The following is a 15,772-nucleotide window of genomic DNA, read 5'->3' on the forward strand; positions in this document are numbered from 1 at the left end:
GGTCTGTCTGTCTGTCTTTCTTTCTTTCTTTCACTCTCTCACACACACACAAACACATATATACCTGGTTTGAGCAGCAGCTGCTGCGGGAGAAGGAAGAAAATGTCCCCCATCATGGGCTGGATGCAGGCAGCAGGACCCGAGGCAAAGGGGAAGGCAAAGGGCCTGGGGGACTGCTGGGAAGGTAGCGTGTAAGGCAGTCAAGCATGGCAAGGCTTCAGGGAAGGGAGTAAGCTGCCCCCACCACCACTTTACCACTCCATCTCTTCCTCCTCGTCAGCAGCATCCACTCGGCCAATCTCCCTGCAAACTCAGCCAATGCTTCCACACCTCCACGTTTCCTTTCCTTCCTTCCCCCCCCCCCGACCTCCCCATGCCTGTGCAGCATCTGGTTCTGCAATAATGCAGCTGCGGGAATCACCAACCCATCAGTGGGCACTGGGAGCCCAAGAAGGGAAAGCCGTACTTACGAGAAGGGGGACGGTCCTCTCTTCTTCTTCTTTTTTTTGTCCTCTCTTCTTTATGGAGCTCAATTTCGCTGGACTCTTCTTTTCTCTGCCTAATCTTAACGCCGCCAACACCGATGCTGCCAGGAAACCAGCTGGACATGGCTGAATGAGGCTTGCTGTCCTGCCACTTTTACTAGAAAGTGCCTAGGATCTAGGCTAGTCAGGATCGCAATGGCATTAGCCTGGATCCACCTCATTGCAGGACCTTCGGGCTGCCTGGGAGCTCTGAGTCAGCTGAAAAAATGTTCAGTTCTTGGGGAGACAAGAAAAGAAACACTCTTTTTCTGCTGACAAGGAGGAAGAGATGGAGTGGTAAAGTGGTGGGGGGGGCAGCTTACTCCCTTTCCCGAAGCCCTGCCATGCTTGACTGCCTTCCATGGGGGCTTCCGCTTTCCTGCCTTCGCAAGCTGGCCACTGGGACACCGGGAAGCAGCGTGGAAGGCAGGCAACCATGGCAGAACTCCAGACTGTGGATCGATTTGGGGGCGTGGCCAGCCAGCCATTGCTCCCAGTTCGGCGAACCAGCCCCAGTCTTCGCTACCTACTCGCCCGATCCAGTCCGATCCGGTAGCATTTCACCCCTGGTTTGTTCTTGAGCAGCAAATATTAATCCTTCCGTTTCTTTCTTGATGGTTCTCATCTTAAGCCATGCCCATGTCAAGTTGTCATCACATTTTCCTTCAATGTTTTTCAAGTGCTGTCCATGCAAAGCTTTGGTTTTCCATCTATTTAATCTGTCATCCAGCTGTTTTTCCTTATATTCTGCCTTTGTTTGTGTTGTTTTTATAATGCTCTGTTTTTACAGTCTGCAGCAATTTTTCTGTACTTTGGTTCACATAATCATTCAAACTTCGTTTTTCTTCTTCCACAGTTTGATGGATTTGCAATAACCCTCTTCCCCCTATTTTTCTTGGCATATATTCAAAAGTTTGCGCGTTTTCTGGTCCAAGTTTTCTAGTTCAGCCAAAGTCCAGTTGATTCCAGCTGAGTAGTGTATCACTGGAACTGCACATGTATTAATGCCTTAAATTATGTTTCCAGCATTCAGTTTTGATTTTAATATTTTGTGGCCTTCCTGATGTAGTCCTTTTGCATTGACTCTTTGACTTTTCCATTCAAGATGTTATCTGCTTCCAATATGCCTAGGTATTTGTAGCCATCTTCCTTTGCTAATGCTTTTACTATGTTCCCATTTCCCAGTTCTATTCCTTCTATTTTGTCCATTTTTCCTTGCTGTATGGATAATATAGCACACTTTTCAAGTCCAAAGTTCATTTTGATGTCGCTGCTGAACAGTTGAACTGTGTTGAGTATTGATTTAAGTTCAGTGGGGCTTTTCGCATACATTTTTAAGTCATCCATGTATAGTAGATGGCTTATTTTGCCATGTTGGCTTGAGATTTGGTATCCCAGTTTTGTGTTTTATAGGATTATTGTCAATGGAATTAATGTGATGTTGAACAGTAGTGGTGAAAGTGAGTCCCCCTGGAAGATTCCTCATCTGATGTTGACTTCACCAATGTTCTCCCCATTTGCTGCTAGAACTGTTTTCCATTTTTTGCATATTTGCTTTCAAAAATGTACAAATAGTTTTGCTACTTCCAAAGTTTTCCAGATAGCTGTTAATCCAACTGTGGGGTAATGAGTCAAATGCCTTCTTGTAATCAATCCATGCCATATTTAAATTTGCTTTTCTTTGTTTTGCATTTTTTAGTACCATTTTGTCAATGAGCAGCTGATCTTTTGTTCTTCTTGATTTTTTACAATTCCCTTTTTGTTCTACTGGATACAAACTGTTTTCCATCAGATGATTGAATACGAATTTGCCAGTATTCTTGTAAAAGGCTTGAACGTTGTTGGCAGACAAGTAATTGGGTGATAGTTGCTTGGATCTGTGCTCTTTTCTGGATCTTTGATTATCAAGTATGTTTCACCAGCTGTTAACCATTCTTTGTTTGTTGCATCTTGAAGCATTTGATCAAACTGTGTGTGATGATGGAGGCTGGTCAGGTGTTTTAGCCAGTATCCATGCAGTTCATCCAGGTCAGGTGCACTCCAGTTCTTGACCTTCTTTGCTTGTTTTGCTATATTGCAAAATTACAATATTTTCCATTTTATTTCGTATTGTTTGTTGTTGAATATCTTTGATTCAGGAGGCAGTTTTGTTGTGTTCCACTGGGTTTTCCCACAGTTCATTCCAAAAGTTCAAAGTTTTTTCTTTACATGGGTGAACATTAGTTTGGATTCGATTTTCATCAAGGGACTGGTAGAAGAGGTGTTGGTTTCTTCTGAAGTGGACATTTTCACGATATTGTTTAATTTGTCCTTTGTACCTTTAAATTTTCTTTCCTGTTGCTATTACACATTGGTTTAGTTCTTCCATGATTTCCATTATTGTTTTTTCCTCCAAGTTGTATTTATTGTGTAAATTATTTTTCAGCTTTTTGTTACTTAGTTTTGCTTCTTTCAAGTACTTCAGATTGCTGACATCTCCTCATAGTTTTTTTATTTTATTTTCAAGTCGAATTTTCCACTTTGGTGTTCCAGTGGGTTTCTTTTTTTTTGCATTTTATAACCCAGTTCTGCAGTTATAATGGTGGTTGTGCTATACGTTAGTTGGTTAGTTTCATATTGTGTGCTGGATGGGATGGACGTTAAAATGCTGTTCGCGACAGTTAGTGGATCTTTCACTCGTTTGCTATTCACTTTGCGAATGTAGGTAGTCTTTTTCTTTCTATGTTTTCTTTGATGTGGTTTTCAATCTTTTCTTTCAGCATTTTTGCTAGACCACTTAGCTGTACACTTTTGAGTTGTTGCACAGGAGGATTTTCATCCTGTATGTTGGTTTCTTCCACAGGTTGGTCAGTTTGTTCAAGTGTTGGAACAGTTCCTTCAGCCTGTTCTTCATTACCTGTTGTTGTTTTTTTAGCCAATCTTTCTAGATGTTGCATTTCCACATCTGTGAAAACTTTATTATGGATGATGAAGCGTCTTTGATCCATTAATCTTTGTTCAGTTATGTCACTTTCCGGGTGTTTTTCCTTCTACAGTTGCATCATTCTTTTTTGAAATCCCCGGCTGTTGGTTCTGCCTGGTAATAATATTTGATGATTTCTTGATTTTCTTCAGTTGTCCAAGTTTTGCGCTTTTGTTTTAATTGCTTTGTAGTTGCACGCCCTAGTTCTCTAGCAGTAACAACTGAGCCCTGTAGTTCCTTTTTCAACAGATGTCGGGGGAGCATCTGATGTGGTCCTTACTGACCCGGGCGATGATCAATCCGGTGTGGAATTTCGTTGATTCCTTTTCATCATTAGTGATGGGTTTTTTTTAAATTTGCATTTATATCCCGCCCTTCTCCGAAGACTCAGGGCGGCTTACACTATGTTAACAATAGGTAGGTAGCTAGGTAGGTGCCTAGGTTGGTTCATGGTGGCTAAGCTACTACTAATCCAAAAATGATAATCCTATAACAGTAGGAACTGCACCGAATAGCTGTCTAGGCCCAGCCACGGCAGCCCAACTGCTTGTTTAATAATAATAATAATAATAATAATAATAATAATAATAATAATAATAATAATAATAATAATAATAATATTATTATTATTATTATTATTATTATTATTATTATTATTATTATTATTATTATTATTATTATTATTATTATTATTATTATTTTCCTTATCCATTTTGACCAACCTCCCTTGTATCATCAGTCCTTTTCTTATATATTCATGTTTCTAACTTCTGTTTTTATTAGCTTACCATTGATAAAATAAGTCCCATGTCAAAAAGTATTCAGTTTCTTCCTTTTCCTTAAATGTGTTAGTCTATCCATTTCTGCACATTCTACTATTTCTTTAATCACATTTTCACCTTTAGGGATCCCTTCACTTTTCCATTGTTGTGCAAATACAATTCCAGCTGCAGTTAATATATGTAAAATCAAATATGTATTCCCCTTGTTATACTTATCTGGTAAAATGCCCAACAAAAATATTTCTGGTTTTAAATCTATACGTTGCTTTATCATTTTTTCCAACCATATATGTAGTTTTGTCCAATATTATTTTGCTTTTGGGCATGTCCACCACATATGATAATATGAAATTCTTGACTCCTGAAAATACCATGGAGCAATTCAATACCTAGTAGTGTGGAAAGACCTCCCTTCGGCTCAAAATGAGTGGGTCCACAAAAGACACATCAGAACCACCAGACTACTCAAATGATTACATGCCTTGTACCCAGATAAACCCAACTAACAGACTGTTGTTGTCTTTCCCCTCTTTTTTTCTTTATTCCAGGTAGATCTCTCCTTCTCTTAGGGGGGCAGCATGTCAGGCCCCCATAGATCCCTATGGGGACACTGCCATTCTGGCGGGAGAGAGGAACCTTGATATTTTTATGATCTGTTGCTTGCTTTGGTCCTTTTACACTTTGGTGTATCTTTCTGGGCATGGGAGCGAAGAGGGCTGAACCTGGGGCCATCTGTTTTGTCTCAGATCCGAAGAGATGGGAGGGCAGCACCTCAGAACAACTTCTTATCACCTTCTCAGCTCCAAGTTCTCACAACAACTTTGCACCTGGAGATTGGCTCCTGTTGGATTGAACAGTGGGGAGGAGTTTTGACAAACAACTTTTAACCTAACATTCTCATGTGGGGAGTTTAGATCCTGCCTATGTTTCCTTGCTACCACTATCTCCCAATAAAATTTCCTTTTGAAATGCTGCCAGTTTCAAAAGTTCTGCTTTCTTGAGGGGATTGCTGAGGCAAGACCAGGGGTAAAATTCAGCAGGTTCTGGAGAACCGGTAGTGGAAATTTTGAGTAGTTCAGAGAACCAGCAAATACCACCTATGGCTGGCCCAGAGTGGGGTGGGAATGGAGATTTTGCAATATCCTTCCCCCAGGAGTGGAATGGGAATGGGAATTTTGCAGTATCCTTCCCCTGGAGTATGGTGGGAATGGAGATTTTGCAGTATCCTTCCCCTGCCACGCCCACCAAGCCACGCCCACCAAGCCATGCCCACAGAACCGGTAGTAAAAAAAAATGAATTCCACCACTGGGCAAGATGTTACAATAACAAGGTTGAAAGGGACCTTAGCCATCTTCCCCTGTTCATGCAGGAGACCCTATACCATTCTGGACAAATAACTATACAAACTCTTCTTAAAAGCCTTTAGTGATGAAGCACCCACAACTTCTGAAAGCAAGCTGTTCCATTGGTTAATCATTCACACTGTTAGGAAATTTTTCCTTAGTTTTAGGTTGCTTCTCTCCTTGATTAGTTTTTATCCATTGTTTTTTGTCTTGCCTTCTGGTGCTCTGGAAAATAGGTTGACCCCCTCTTCTTTGTGGAAGTCCCTCAAATATTCGAATACTACTATCATGTCACCCTTAGTCTTTCTTTTCACTAAACTAGACAAACCCAATTCCTGCAACCATTCTTCAAAAGTTTTAGCCTCCAGCCCTAATCATCTTTGTTGCTCTTTTCTGTACTCTTTCCAGAGTCTCTATATCTTTTTTATAATATGGTGCCTAAAACTGAATGGTGTTGTCTTACTAAGGCTTTATAAAGCGGTAGTAATACTTCATGTGATTTTGATTCTATCCCTCTGTTAATGCAACCTTGGATTACATTGGCTTTTTTGGCTGCTTCCACACACTGCTGGTTCATATTTAAGTGATTATCTTCATCAAAAGATGAAATAAGGTTTCTTTGGCATGATCTGTTTTTGACAAACCATGTTGACTTCTAGTTACACTTTGCTTGCTTCCACATGACCCACTAGAGAAGGCAGGCAAGGAATGTTGCAGGTCCTGTCCCCTAAGGAGGTACATCTGGCGGGACCCAGAAGAAGGACCTCTCTGTAGTGGCTGCCTGTCTTTGGAATATCATCCTTTCAGAAATTAGACTGATTCCCACTTTGCCACTCTTTTGTAAGGATGTGGCTTTGCCAGCACCCGTCATATTTGACCATATGTTGTTGCTAGGGTGGGTGGAAGATTATTGTTCTTTATTTTTATTGCTTTATTTTCTTTTTCTATATTTTCTTTTTATTGTTTGTAAGCTACCTAGAAACACGGTGAGCAAGTAAGCAGCTATATACATATTCTAAACAAATGAATTTAAATTTCAGTTAAAAATTCACCTTCTATTCTGGACCTACAATGACAGTACGTTCCTCTTTTTTCTCTTTATTTTCTGTATATTCCATTTATTTAGATCAGGGGTAGTCAACCTTTTTATACCTACCGCCCACTTTTGTATCCGTGTTAGTAGTAACATTTTCTAACCGCCCACCAGTTCCACAGTAATGCACCGTGTATCGTCGTCAATTAAATTAAAAAAAGGAAAGTGCTTTAGTATCGGACAAAATCCCTACCGCCCACCATGAAAGCTGGAACACCCACTAGTGGGCGGTAAGGATCAGGTTGACTACCACTGATTTAGATTGTCAGCCTAATGGCAGAATTTTATGGTTTTATTTTAATTTCTGTATAGAGTCTCCTGTAATTAATATATCTGTCACTCTAAAAGTAAATAATTGTATTTTTATATTAAACTATATCTTTGTATTATTAATTTATATCATTATGGTTCCATATTCCATAGTATTCCAGTATTAATAATATAACTATTTTTTGCTACTGGTCAGTTCAGTTCATAATTTCTGTCTTGTTTTCGTTTTGTATTTATCTTGTGGCAATTGAGCATTCTCAGACTTTGTTCCTAACTTGTAGAATTTACTCCATGTCTTTCTTTCTTTCTTTCAGGAGATCCTTAAAAACCTATTCATGTAACATTTTCAGTAGTTTAAAAGAATTTTCATATGAATCTTTTTTCAATGTTAAATTTTGTTTCAGCAGATTGAAATGATATCAGTTTCAATGTAAATTCTCAGCTGTTCAGGGCAAGTGATAGAAAAATAAATGTATTATTAATATTGGTATTATTCAGTGTCTCACAAAATGCATCACAAGTACCCTATTTTGCAGACTCTTCCTTTATTGGTTTACTTGGTAAACTTCCATAAATGGCTACTGTGCTAATTTGGGCTTACAAAGCACAAATCAAAATGTTACAGAGGAAGAGGAGTAAATGTGTTTAGCTCCCACCTATAACTGAATGCAATACAGACAAAAAATAAAAATAGCATTCATACTATATTATATTCAGCTAACAAATTATAATGTAAAATAGGGAGCCTCTACGTTAGTAAGTTCATAATATAATAGTGATCAACATATATGCATTTAAATTAATTGGGCATGTGTGAGTCTTTAAATTTCTGTGTCTGTGCATATATATGTATGGATACTTAATTATAAAGATCCAAAGGGGACAGAAAGGATATTTAGCATTTCTTTAGGAGATTTGACTCCAAGTGTAATTTTGTAGGGTCAATTCCAGAGAACCAGAGGCAAGGGAGAAAAAAAAATCTCAATGATGATTATTCTAGCATCTTGGAGAATTGGTTGACACTAGCACAAAAATTGGATCTGCTGAACAAACCTATGAGCCAGTAGCAAGACTTTCAAAAAATGGGGATGCCCTTGGTCAGAGCATGATGTGCCAACACCAGAGATTCATATGGTATCTTCCATAAATGCCTAGTTATAATACGAACAGCAACATTTTGGTCATAGATTGGAGGGTAAAATGGGGTCTTGGAAAATGACTATTACAATAGTCCAAACAAGATACAACACAGTATGAACTAACTGGTTGGCTATCTTGGTTATAAGACACCAAAAGATCCTGTGTAGATTCATTAAATAGAAATTCCAACTGAGACCAGAATTTCTTCGTTAAGCAAATCACTGTAATTGTTAGGTGAATCATCAGGTCATTAAGTGAAGCCAGCTTTCCCTATTGACTGCTTATTGGAAGCTGGCTGGGAAGATTGTAAATAGTGATCACATGAATCTGGGACCCTGCAACTATTATAAATACATGCCATTTGCTAAACTCCCGAATTTTGATCACGTGACCTTAGGGATGCTGCAACAGTTGCAAATGAAGGGACCAGTTGCAAGTCACTTTTTTCAGTGCTGTTGTAACTTTGAATGGTTGCTAAATGGATGATTACCTGTTTATGACTAAGACTACCTGCTTATGACCAATTTTTAATATGAAAGAAAGGCTTTCCAGTTTACCATTGATTTGACTATTTGGATTCCTCATAAACAAGGAGATCTACAAATGTCACTTTCAGTTCTGAACAAAAATATGGAATTTAAATGCAAAATATCTGATCAATTTTTCACCAAATGTTCAACATAAAGATCCTTCCTGAACTATACTTTCTCTTTCTTCCTTATCCTTGCATTTTTTAGGATTACTACCACAGCTGCCTGTATGATGGATTTACGCAGATATCCCTTGGATGAACAAAACTGCACACTGGAAATCGAAAGCTGTAAGTCTTACTGTTCCCCACTGATATATAAAATTACAATTTTCCTTGGAAACATATCACACTGAAGAATCATAGCATAGACTTTGTTTCCAGCATTAAAAAAATCTTGTCAACATTACTGGCATTTTTTTCATCTTTGATGAAGTTATTTACAGACTCCCTTGTATCATTTGAGGCCTTGTTTAAATGTTGTGGTCAGGTTCTTAGTTGATGATTTTGCCAACTATTAATTTCTTTAAATCTTGGAAATATCATGTTGCTTCCTTATTAAACCTATAATAGCTTTCTTCTCTCTCCCTCTTCCTCTCCCTCTTTAACTCCATCTCCATCCTCTTTCTCTCTCTCTCTACACACACACACACACACACACACACACACACACACACGTTGATTACTCTTCCTACTCTTCCAGAATCAGTATAACTTCTATAATCAGTTAAATGTATCTATATAATTGTGACTGTTATGTATTACTGTATATACCTTTAAATATTTGAGCGGGAAATCAGCACGTTGCTGATTGGACGAAGCCTCCACCAGAACTGTATAAAAGGAGAGGTTTTTCCCCCAGCCGGTTGCTGGGTTCACCCTATATTAAAGAGCTGTTGTCACTACCCTGGTCTCCAGCCTCGTTACTTCCAGAACTTAACATTGGCGACGAAGGTGGGATCTCGAGGCTAAGGAGAACCAGAACCGAGCTGAAGCACGATGGGCCGAACCCAGCAAACTCAGGGCAGAAAAGCGGAGATGGCCAGTTACACTCCGCCCGCACCGTTGACCCGGCTAAAGAGAAATGGGGAACGAGTATATGACCCGTTTGAAAGCTTTCTAGAAGCCAACGAACTGCAAGGAGTTCCAGATAACGAAAAGGGCTTATTTCTTAAGCCACTGTGGTCCGGAGGTCATTGATATCGGAAGCCCTGGCAGAGCCAACGCCGTTGCAGTCGGTGTCGTGGCCAACTCTACAGACTTTACTGAAGAACCACGCACCAACGCCGTCCAAATCGTGCGCGGTTTGAATTGGAGGCGAAGGCAGATGGAGGCGAATCCATCGGTGACTACATGGCCGCCCTAAGAAAAGCGTCCAAGGACTGCGGATACGACCTGGGCGAGAGTGCCTCGAGCAACTCATCCGAGTCAAAGACATCCGTTTGCGGCGGCGGCTGCTGAGCAAGAGCAACCTAACGTTAACGCTCTGGACGAAGCCAGAGCACATGAAATGTCCACCCAAGCGGCAGAGACACTGCAGAAGCCGGTCCCACCAAAGGCGGCGCGAAGGCAACTCCGGTGCACCAGGAGGAGGTTCAGACCGAATCCGGCGGTGAAGATGAGGAAGGGTCTGCCGCACCGAGAAATCGACAAAGGGGACCGGGGCGAGTGCGGAAGCTGCGGGGTCAACACCAGCGCCAACGCTGCAAGTTTAAGGACGCAACATGTCGGCGGTGTGGGAAGAAAGGGCACCTAGCTCAAGTTTGTCGAGCGGCCCAACCTTCCGCCGAAAATTCAAATCCAATCAGAGCGCGGAATCGGCAAGGCGACCATGATTGGCTCAAACAAAAAAGGCGGATTCCAACCAAACAACTGTGGTCATAGGCCGCCTCACCCAAGTGGAGAAGAAGATCTTCACCAAAACCAAAATAGAGGGAGTCGGTGCCGGCTCGAAGTAGACACGGATCAGCGATCACCATCATGTCCTGGGACACTTTGGCAAAGTCGCTGCCGTCCGTCGGCGCCACCTGCAAGCACAGTGCGCACGAGTCCACTACCAAGGGAATCGCATCCCTGTTCGAGGGACCACCTCCGTCCGAGTCGAGCACGGTCCACAAAAGACCCTGCCCATCACGATCGTCGAAGGGACCCTGCCCAGTCTGTTGGGACTAGACTGGTTTCGTGCCCTGGGCATGGGAGTGACTGGCATCTACAGAAGTGACTGTAACCTGAAAGACATTCTCTTTAACGAGTTCAAGATGTCTTCAAGGACTGCCTGGGCAAGTACAAGGGGACCCCTATTTCCTTCAACTAGACCCCAGGTAGCCCCCATTAGGCTTAAGGCGAGAGAGAGTCCTTTGCCCTAAAACCAAAAATCGATAAGGAGCTGGACAAGCTCATAAATCAGGGAATTTTGGTGCCAGTCGATCACGCAAAGTGGGAGACGCCAATCGTCACCCCAATAAACCCGGACGGGTCAATTAGAATTTGCGCTGACTACAAGGCGACGCTAACAAAGCCTTACAGAAAAGCGCACCGGTTCCCGTGATGCAACACTTATTGCACTCTTGGGGCAAGGGCAAGTCTTTGCAAAGTTAGACTTGGCCCAAGCCTACCAACAACTGCCCGTAGACGCCCACAGTCAAGCCCAAACAATTGTAACGCACAGGGGGGCTTTCAAGTGCACCCGATTGCAATTTGGGGTGAGTGTGGCACCAGGGCTGTTCCAAAACTTAATGGAACGACTTCTGCAAGGGCTCCCAGGGTAGTTCCTACTGATGATGTCTTGATTTCAGGGAAAACCTAGAGGAATTGGGGAGCGTTTAAGAAAGGTTCTGGGCATTTTCCGGACAGCCGGACTAAAAGTCAAGGTAAACAAATGCCAGATAGGGGTCGAATCAGTGGAGTTCTTGGGCTACCGGATAGACAAGAAAGGAATTCACCCCACTGAGAGCAAGGTCAAGGCAATTAGGAAGGCTCCAGCGCCCAAAACAAAGCAGAGCTGCAGGCATTCCTGGGGCTAGTGAATTTTTACGCGGTCTTTTAAAAACAAAGCGACCGTTGCTGAACCGCTGCATAGGCTCTTAGGAAAAATACTGTTTGGTCTTGGGAAAGTCGAAAATAGGGCTTTTGAAGCAGTAAAGAACCTGCTCTCAAGTGATAGCCTGCTCATCCAATATCACAACTCATTGCCCCTAGTGCTGGTTTGCATGCCCCCCTTATGGGGTGGGGCTGTACTCAGCCACAGACTTCCAAACGGCACAGAAGCCCTATAGCGTTCTATTCTAGAACGATGTCCTCCCCAGAGAGGAACTACAGCCAATTAGATAAAGAAGCGCTAGCAATTGTGTCAGGGTGAAAAATTCCACGAGTATGTTTTGGGCGAATTTTGAAATTGTGACTGACCACAGACCATTGTTAGAATACTGGCTGGCGATCGCCCAACGCCTGTGGCACTTTCGCCACGCTTGACTCGATGGACTATTTTTAGCCGCTTATTCTACAAGCTGCAGCATCGACCAGGAAAAGAAGTGGGGCATGCGGACGCGCAAGCAGATGCCCACTACCAGGGCGATCAAGATCCCACCCGGGACGCCCATCCTACTTATTGACTTTTGGACTCTGGCCCAGTCACATCTAAGGAAGTGGCTCGCATCATCGGGACATTGTGTTAAGGACTGTACTCGGTTGGGTACAAGAGGGTGGCCGCTGCGCCGGGCGAAAGGTTTAAAGAATTTGCCAAGAACGTGATGAGCTCTCGGCTCAAGGGGTGCCTGTTATGGGCGATCGTGTGGTAATTCGATCAAACTAAGGGAAAGGTTTTGGACCTCCTCCACGAGGGTCACCCAGGGATCGTAAGGATGAAGGGGCTAGCAGAAGCTATGTATGGTGGCCTCATGGATGCAGAGATTGCTGAGAGGGTAGGGAAATGCCAGACTTGCCAAGAGTCCAGACCCCCTACAACGGCCCCAGTCAGGAATGGGAAAACCCCAAGGCCCTGGTCAAGAGTCCACATTGATTTTGCTGGCCCTTCCATGGCCAAACCTTCCTAGTGGTTGTCGATGCATTCTCTAAATGGTTGGAGATCATAATCATGAAATCCACCACGGCCGAGGCAGTAATCGCAGCCCTGCGCCACCTATTCGCGAACCCACGGGTTGCCTGACACCTGGTGTCCGACAACGGGCCCGCAATTCACGGCAGCCCAGTTTGAAGAATACCTGGCAGATGAGGGCATCCGACATGCCCTCTCTGCGCCTTTCCACCCGCGCCGAATGGCCTTGCAGAGCGCCCGTCCGAGCGCTAAGGAGGCATTGTCCAGGCTCAAGCCAGGTGACTGGCAAACAAGATAGATTTCTTTCTGGCGATTCAGCACAGAACCCCAAGCACTCGCTACGGCAGAAGCCCAGCCGAACTATTGATGGACGGAAACTCCGGTGCCCACTTGACTTTGAATCCCCATTACACACCAGAGGGTTACAAGGGAAATAGAAAGGCGAGGAAATGGGCATAGGTGACCAAGTGTGGGCGCGCAACTATGGGGACGGCGGAAGCTGGCTCGCAGGACAGATAATCAAAACAAGGGGTCCCAAGTCATACTGGGTCGAGTTACAAGACAACAGAGTATGGAGGCGCCATGTAGATCAGTTAAGGAAACGAATAACTGATCAAACCAACCAAATGAAACAGATTATGACCACACCTTATTTGAACCCACAGCTGACAATGACCCGGGAGGCGCAAGACTTAGCTGAGGTCCCAGAGTTCCAGCGACGCCATCAGGTTCCCGAGGGAAACAGCAGGGAAAATTACAAAGTAATCCAGGCCGGATGGCCAAGAAAAAGAGTCTGCAATAATCCGGAGCCCGATGGCCCAGAGAAAGAGCTGGGAGGAGAAAACAGCCCCTCCGACCAGCTCAAAACACCACCCAGAACTGAACCGCGCAGGTCTGAAAGGACTAGGAGACGCCCAGGTTATTTGCGTGACTACGTCGAAAAATAACATGTAAATAATATGTAAATAGAGACAAAGTGTTTTCTGGGAGGGGAGGAGTGTTATGTATTACTGTATATACCTTTAAATATTTGAGCGGGAAATCAGCACGTTGCTGATTGGACGAAGCCTCCACCAGAACTGTATAAAAGGAGAGGTTTTTCCCCCAGCCGGTTGCTGGGTTCACCCTATATTAAAGAGCTGTTGTCACTACCCTGGTCTCCAGCCTCGTTACTTCCAGAACTTAACAGTGACAATATTATTTAATGTTATTAGGCCAACAAGCTTTAATTTCCGGACTGATGTACCAAACTTTTATTAATCTAAGGATACACATTTTAATCAATGAGGGCAAAAACTCTCAATTGGTTTTATAAGAATATTTTAGTTCTGATCGTGACAATGAAAATAGTAAGATATAAATCATGTAAGACAAATGGTCTTTATTTAAAAAAATCATGTAATCTATATTACATGATATCAGATCACTGGAATCATGTAATCTGTCAGGTCCCAGTGATTTACATTTGTCAAGGTCTAATAGGTGTTCTCTTCATTTTCTTGCTTATTTTAATTTTTATTTCTAGTTTGTCTTTTATAGTAGTTTTTTGGTACATTATAGCCCAATGTATAAAAAAAACCCTACTGTAAAAGACAAACTATAAATAAAAATTAAAATAACAAAATGAAAACACCTATCTGTTCTCGACAAATATAAATCACCAGGACCTGACTGATTATCCCAGAGTTCTAAAGGAGCTAGCAGATGTTACCTCAGAACCATTGAATCATATCTTTCAAAAATCCTGGAGCACCGGGGAAGTACCTGAGGATTGGAAAAGAGCTGATATGGTTCCCATCTTCCAGAAAGGGAAAAAAACCAGACCCAGGAAACTACAGAACAATCCGTCTAACTTCAATACCTGGAAAAATTCTGGAAAAGATAATAAAAAAACAGATCTGCGAACAACTAGAAGCAAATAAAGTTATAACTAGTAGCCATCACACATTTGTTAAAAACGTGATGAGCTCTCGGCCCAAGGGGGTGCCTGTTATGGGGCGATCGTGTGGTAATTCCGATCAAACTAAGGGAAAGGTATTGGACCTCCTCCACGAGGGTCACCCAGGGATCGTAAGGATGAAGGGGCTAGCCAGAAGCTATGTATGGTGGCCACTCATGGATGCAGAGATTGCTGAGAGGTAGGGAAATGCCAGACTTGCCAAGAGTCCAGACCTCTACCCCAACGGCCCCAGTCAGGGAATGGGAAAACCCCAAGGGCCCTGGTCAAGAATCCACATTGATTTTGCTGGCCCTTTCCACGGCCAAACGCTTCCTAGTGGTTGTCGATGCATTCTCAAATGGTTGGAGATCATACTCATGAAATCCACCACGGCCGAGGCAGTAATCGCAACCCTGCGCCACCTATTCGCAACTCCACGGGTTGCCTGACACCTGGTGTCCGACAACGGCCCGCACCACGGCAGCCCAGTTTGAAGAATACCTGGCAGAGGAGGCATCCGACATGCCCTCTCTGCGCCTTTCCACCCGCGCCGAATGGCCTTGCAGAGCGTTCCGTCCGGAGCGCTAAGGAGGCATTGTCCAGGCTCAAGCCAGGTGACTGGCAAACAAGATAGACTTTCTTTCTGGCGATCCAGCACAGAACCCCAAGCACGCCACCGGGCAGAAGCCCAGCCGAACTATTGATGGACGGAAACTCCGTGCCCACTTGACTGCTTGAATCCCCATTACACACCAGAGGGTTACAAGGGGAACTAGAAAAACAAGGGAAATGGGCATAGGCGACGGTGTGGGCCCAACTATGGGGACGGCCCAGTTGGCTCGCAGGACAAATAACAAATAACCGCCCAAAATCATACTGTGGTAGAGTTACAAGACAACAGAGTATGGAGGCGCCACATAGATCAGTTAAGGAAACGAATAACTGATCAAACCAAACCAATAGAAACCGATTATGACCAATACACTTATTTGAACCCACAGCTGACAATGACCCGGGAGGCGCAAGACTTAGCTGAGGTCCCAGAGTTCCAGCGACGCCATCAGGTTCCCGAGGGAAACAGCAGGAAAATTAAAAAGTAATCCAGGCCGGATGGCCAAGAAAAAGAGTCTGTAAT

General features: G+C 43.3%; 1 protein-coding gene across 5 annotated transcripts in view; it reads left to right on the forward strand.

Annotated features, from left to right (window-relative positions):
- The window catches only part of LOC131203014 (gamma-aminobutyric acid receptor subunit beta-1-like), a 249,836-nt gene that overhangs the window by 213,771 nt on the left and 20,293 nt on the right, over positions 1–15,772 (forward strand). For all 5 annotated transcript variants that reach the window (XM_058192814.1, XM_058192818.1, XM_058192815.1 and 2 more), the window contains one exon: positions 8,853–8,935. In XM_058192814.1, coding sequence (XP_058048797.1) covers positions 8,853–8,935 — 83 coding nt within the window. The remainder of the gene's footprint in view (positions 1–8,852; positions 8,936–15,772) is intronic.

This window comes from Ahaetulla prasina, chromosome 8, assembly GCF_028640845.1.
Source record: "Ahaetulla prasina isolate Xishuangbanna chromosome 8, ASM2864084v1, whole genome shotgun sequence".
Taxonomy (NCBI): domain Eukaryota; kingdom Metazoa; phylum Chordata; class Lepidosauria; order Squamata; family Colubridae; genus Ahaetulla; species Ahaetulla prasina.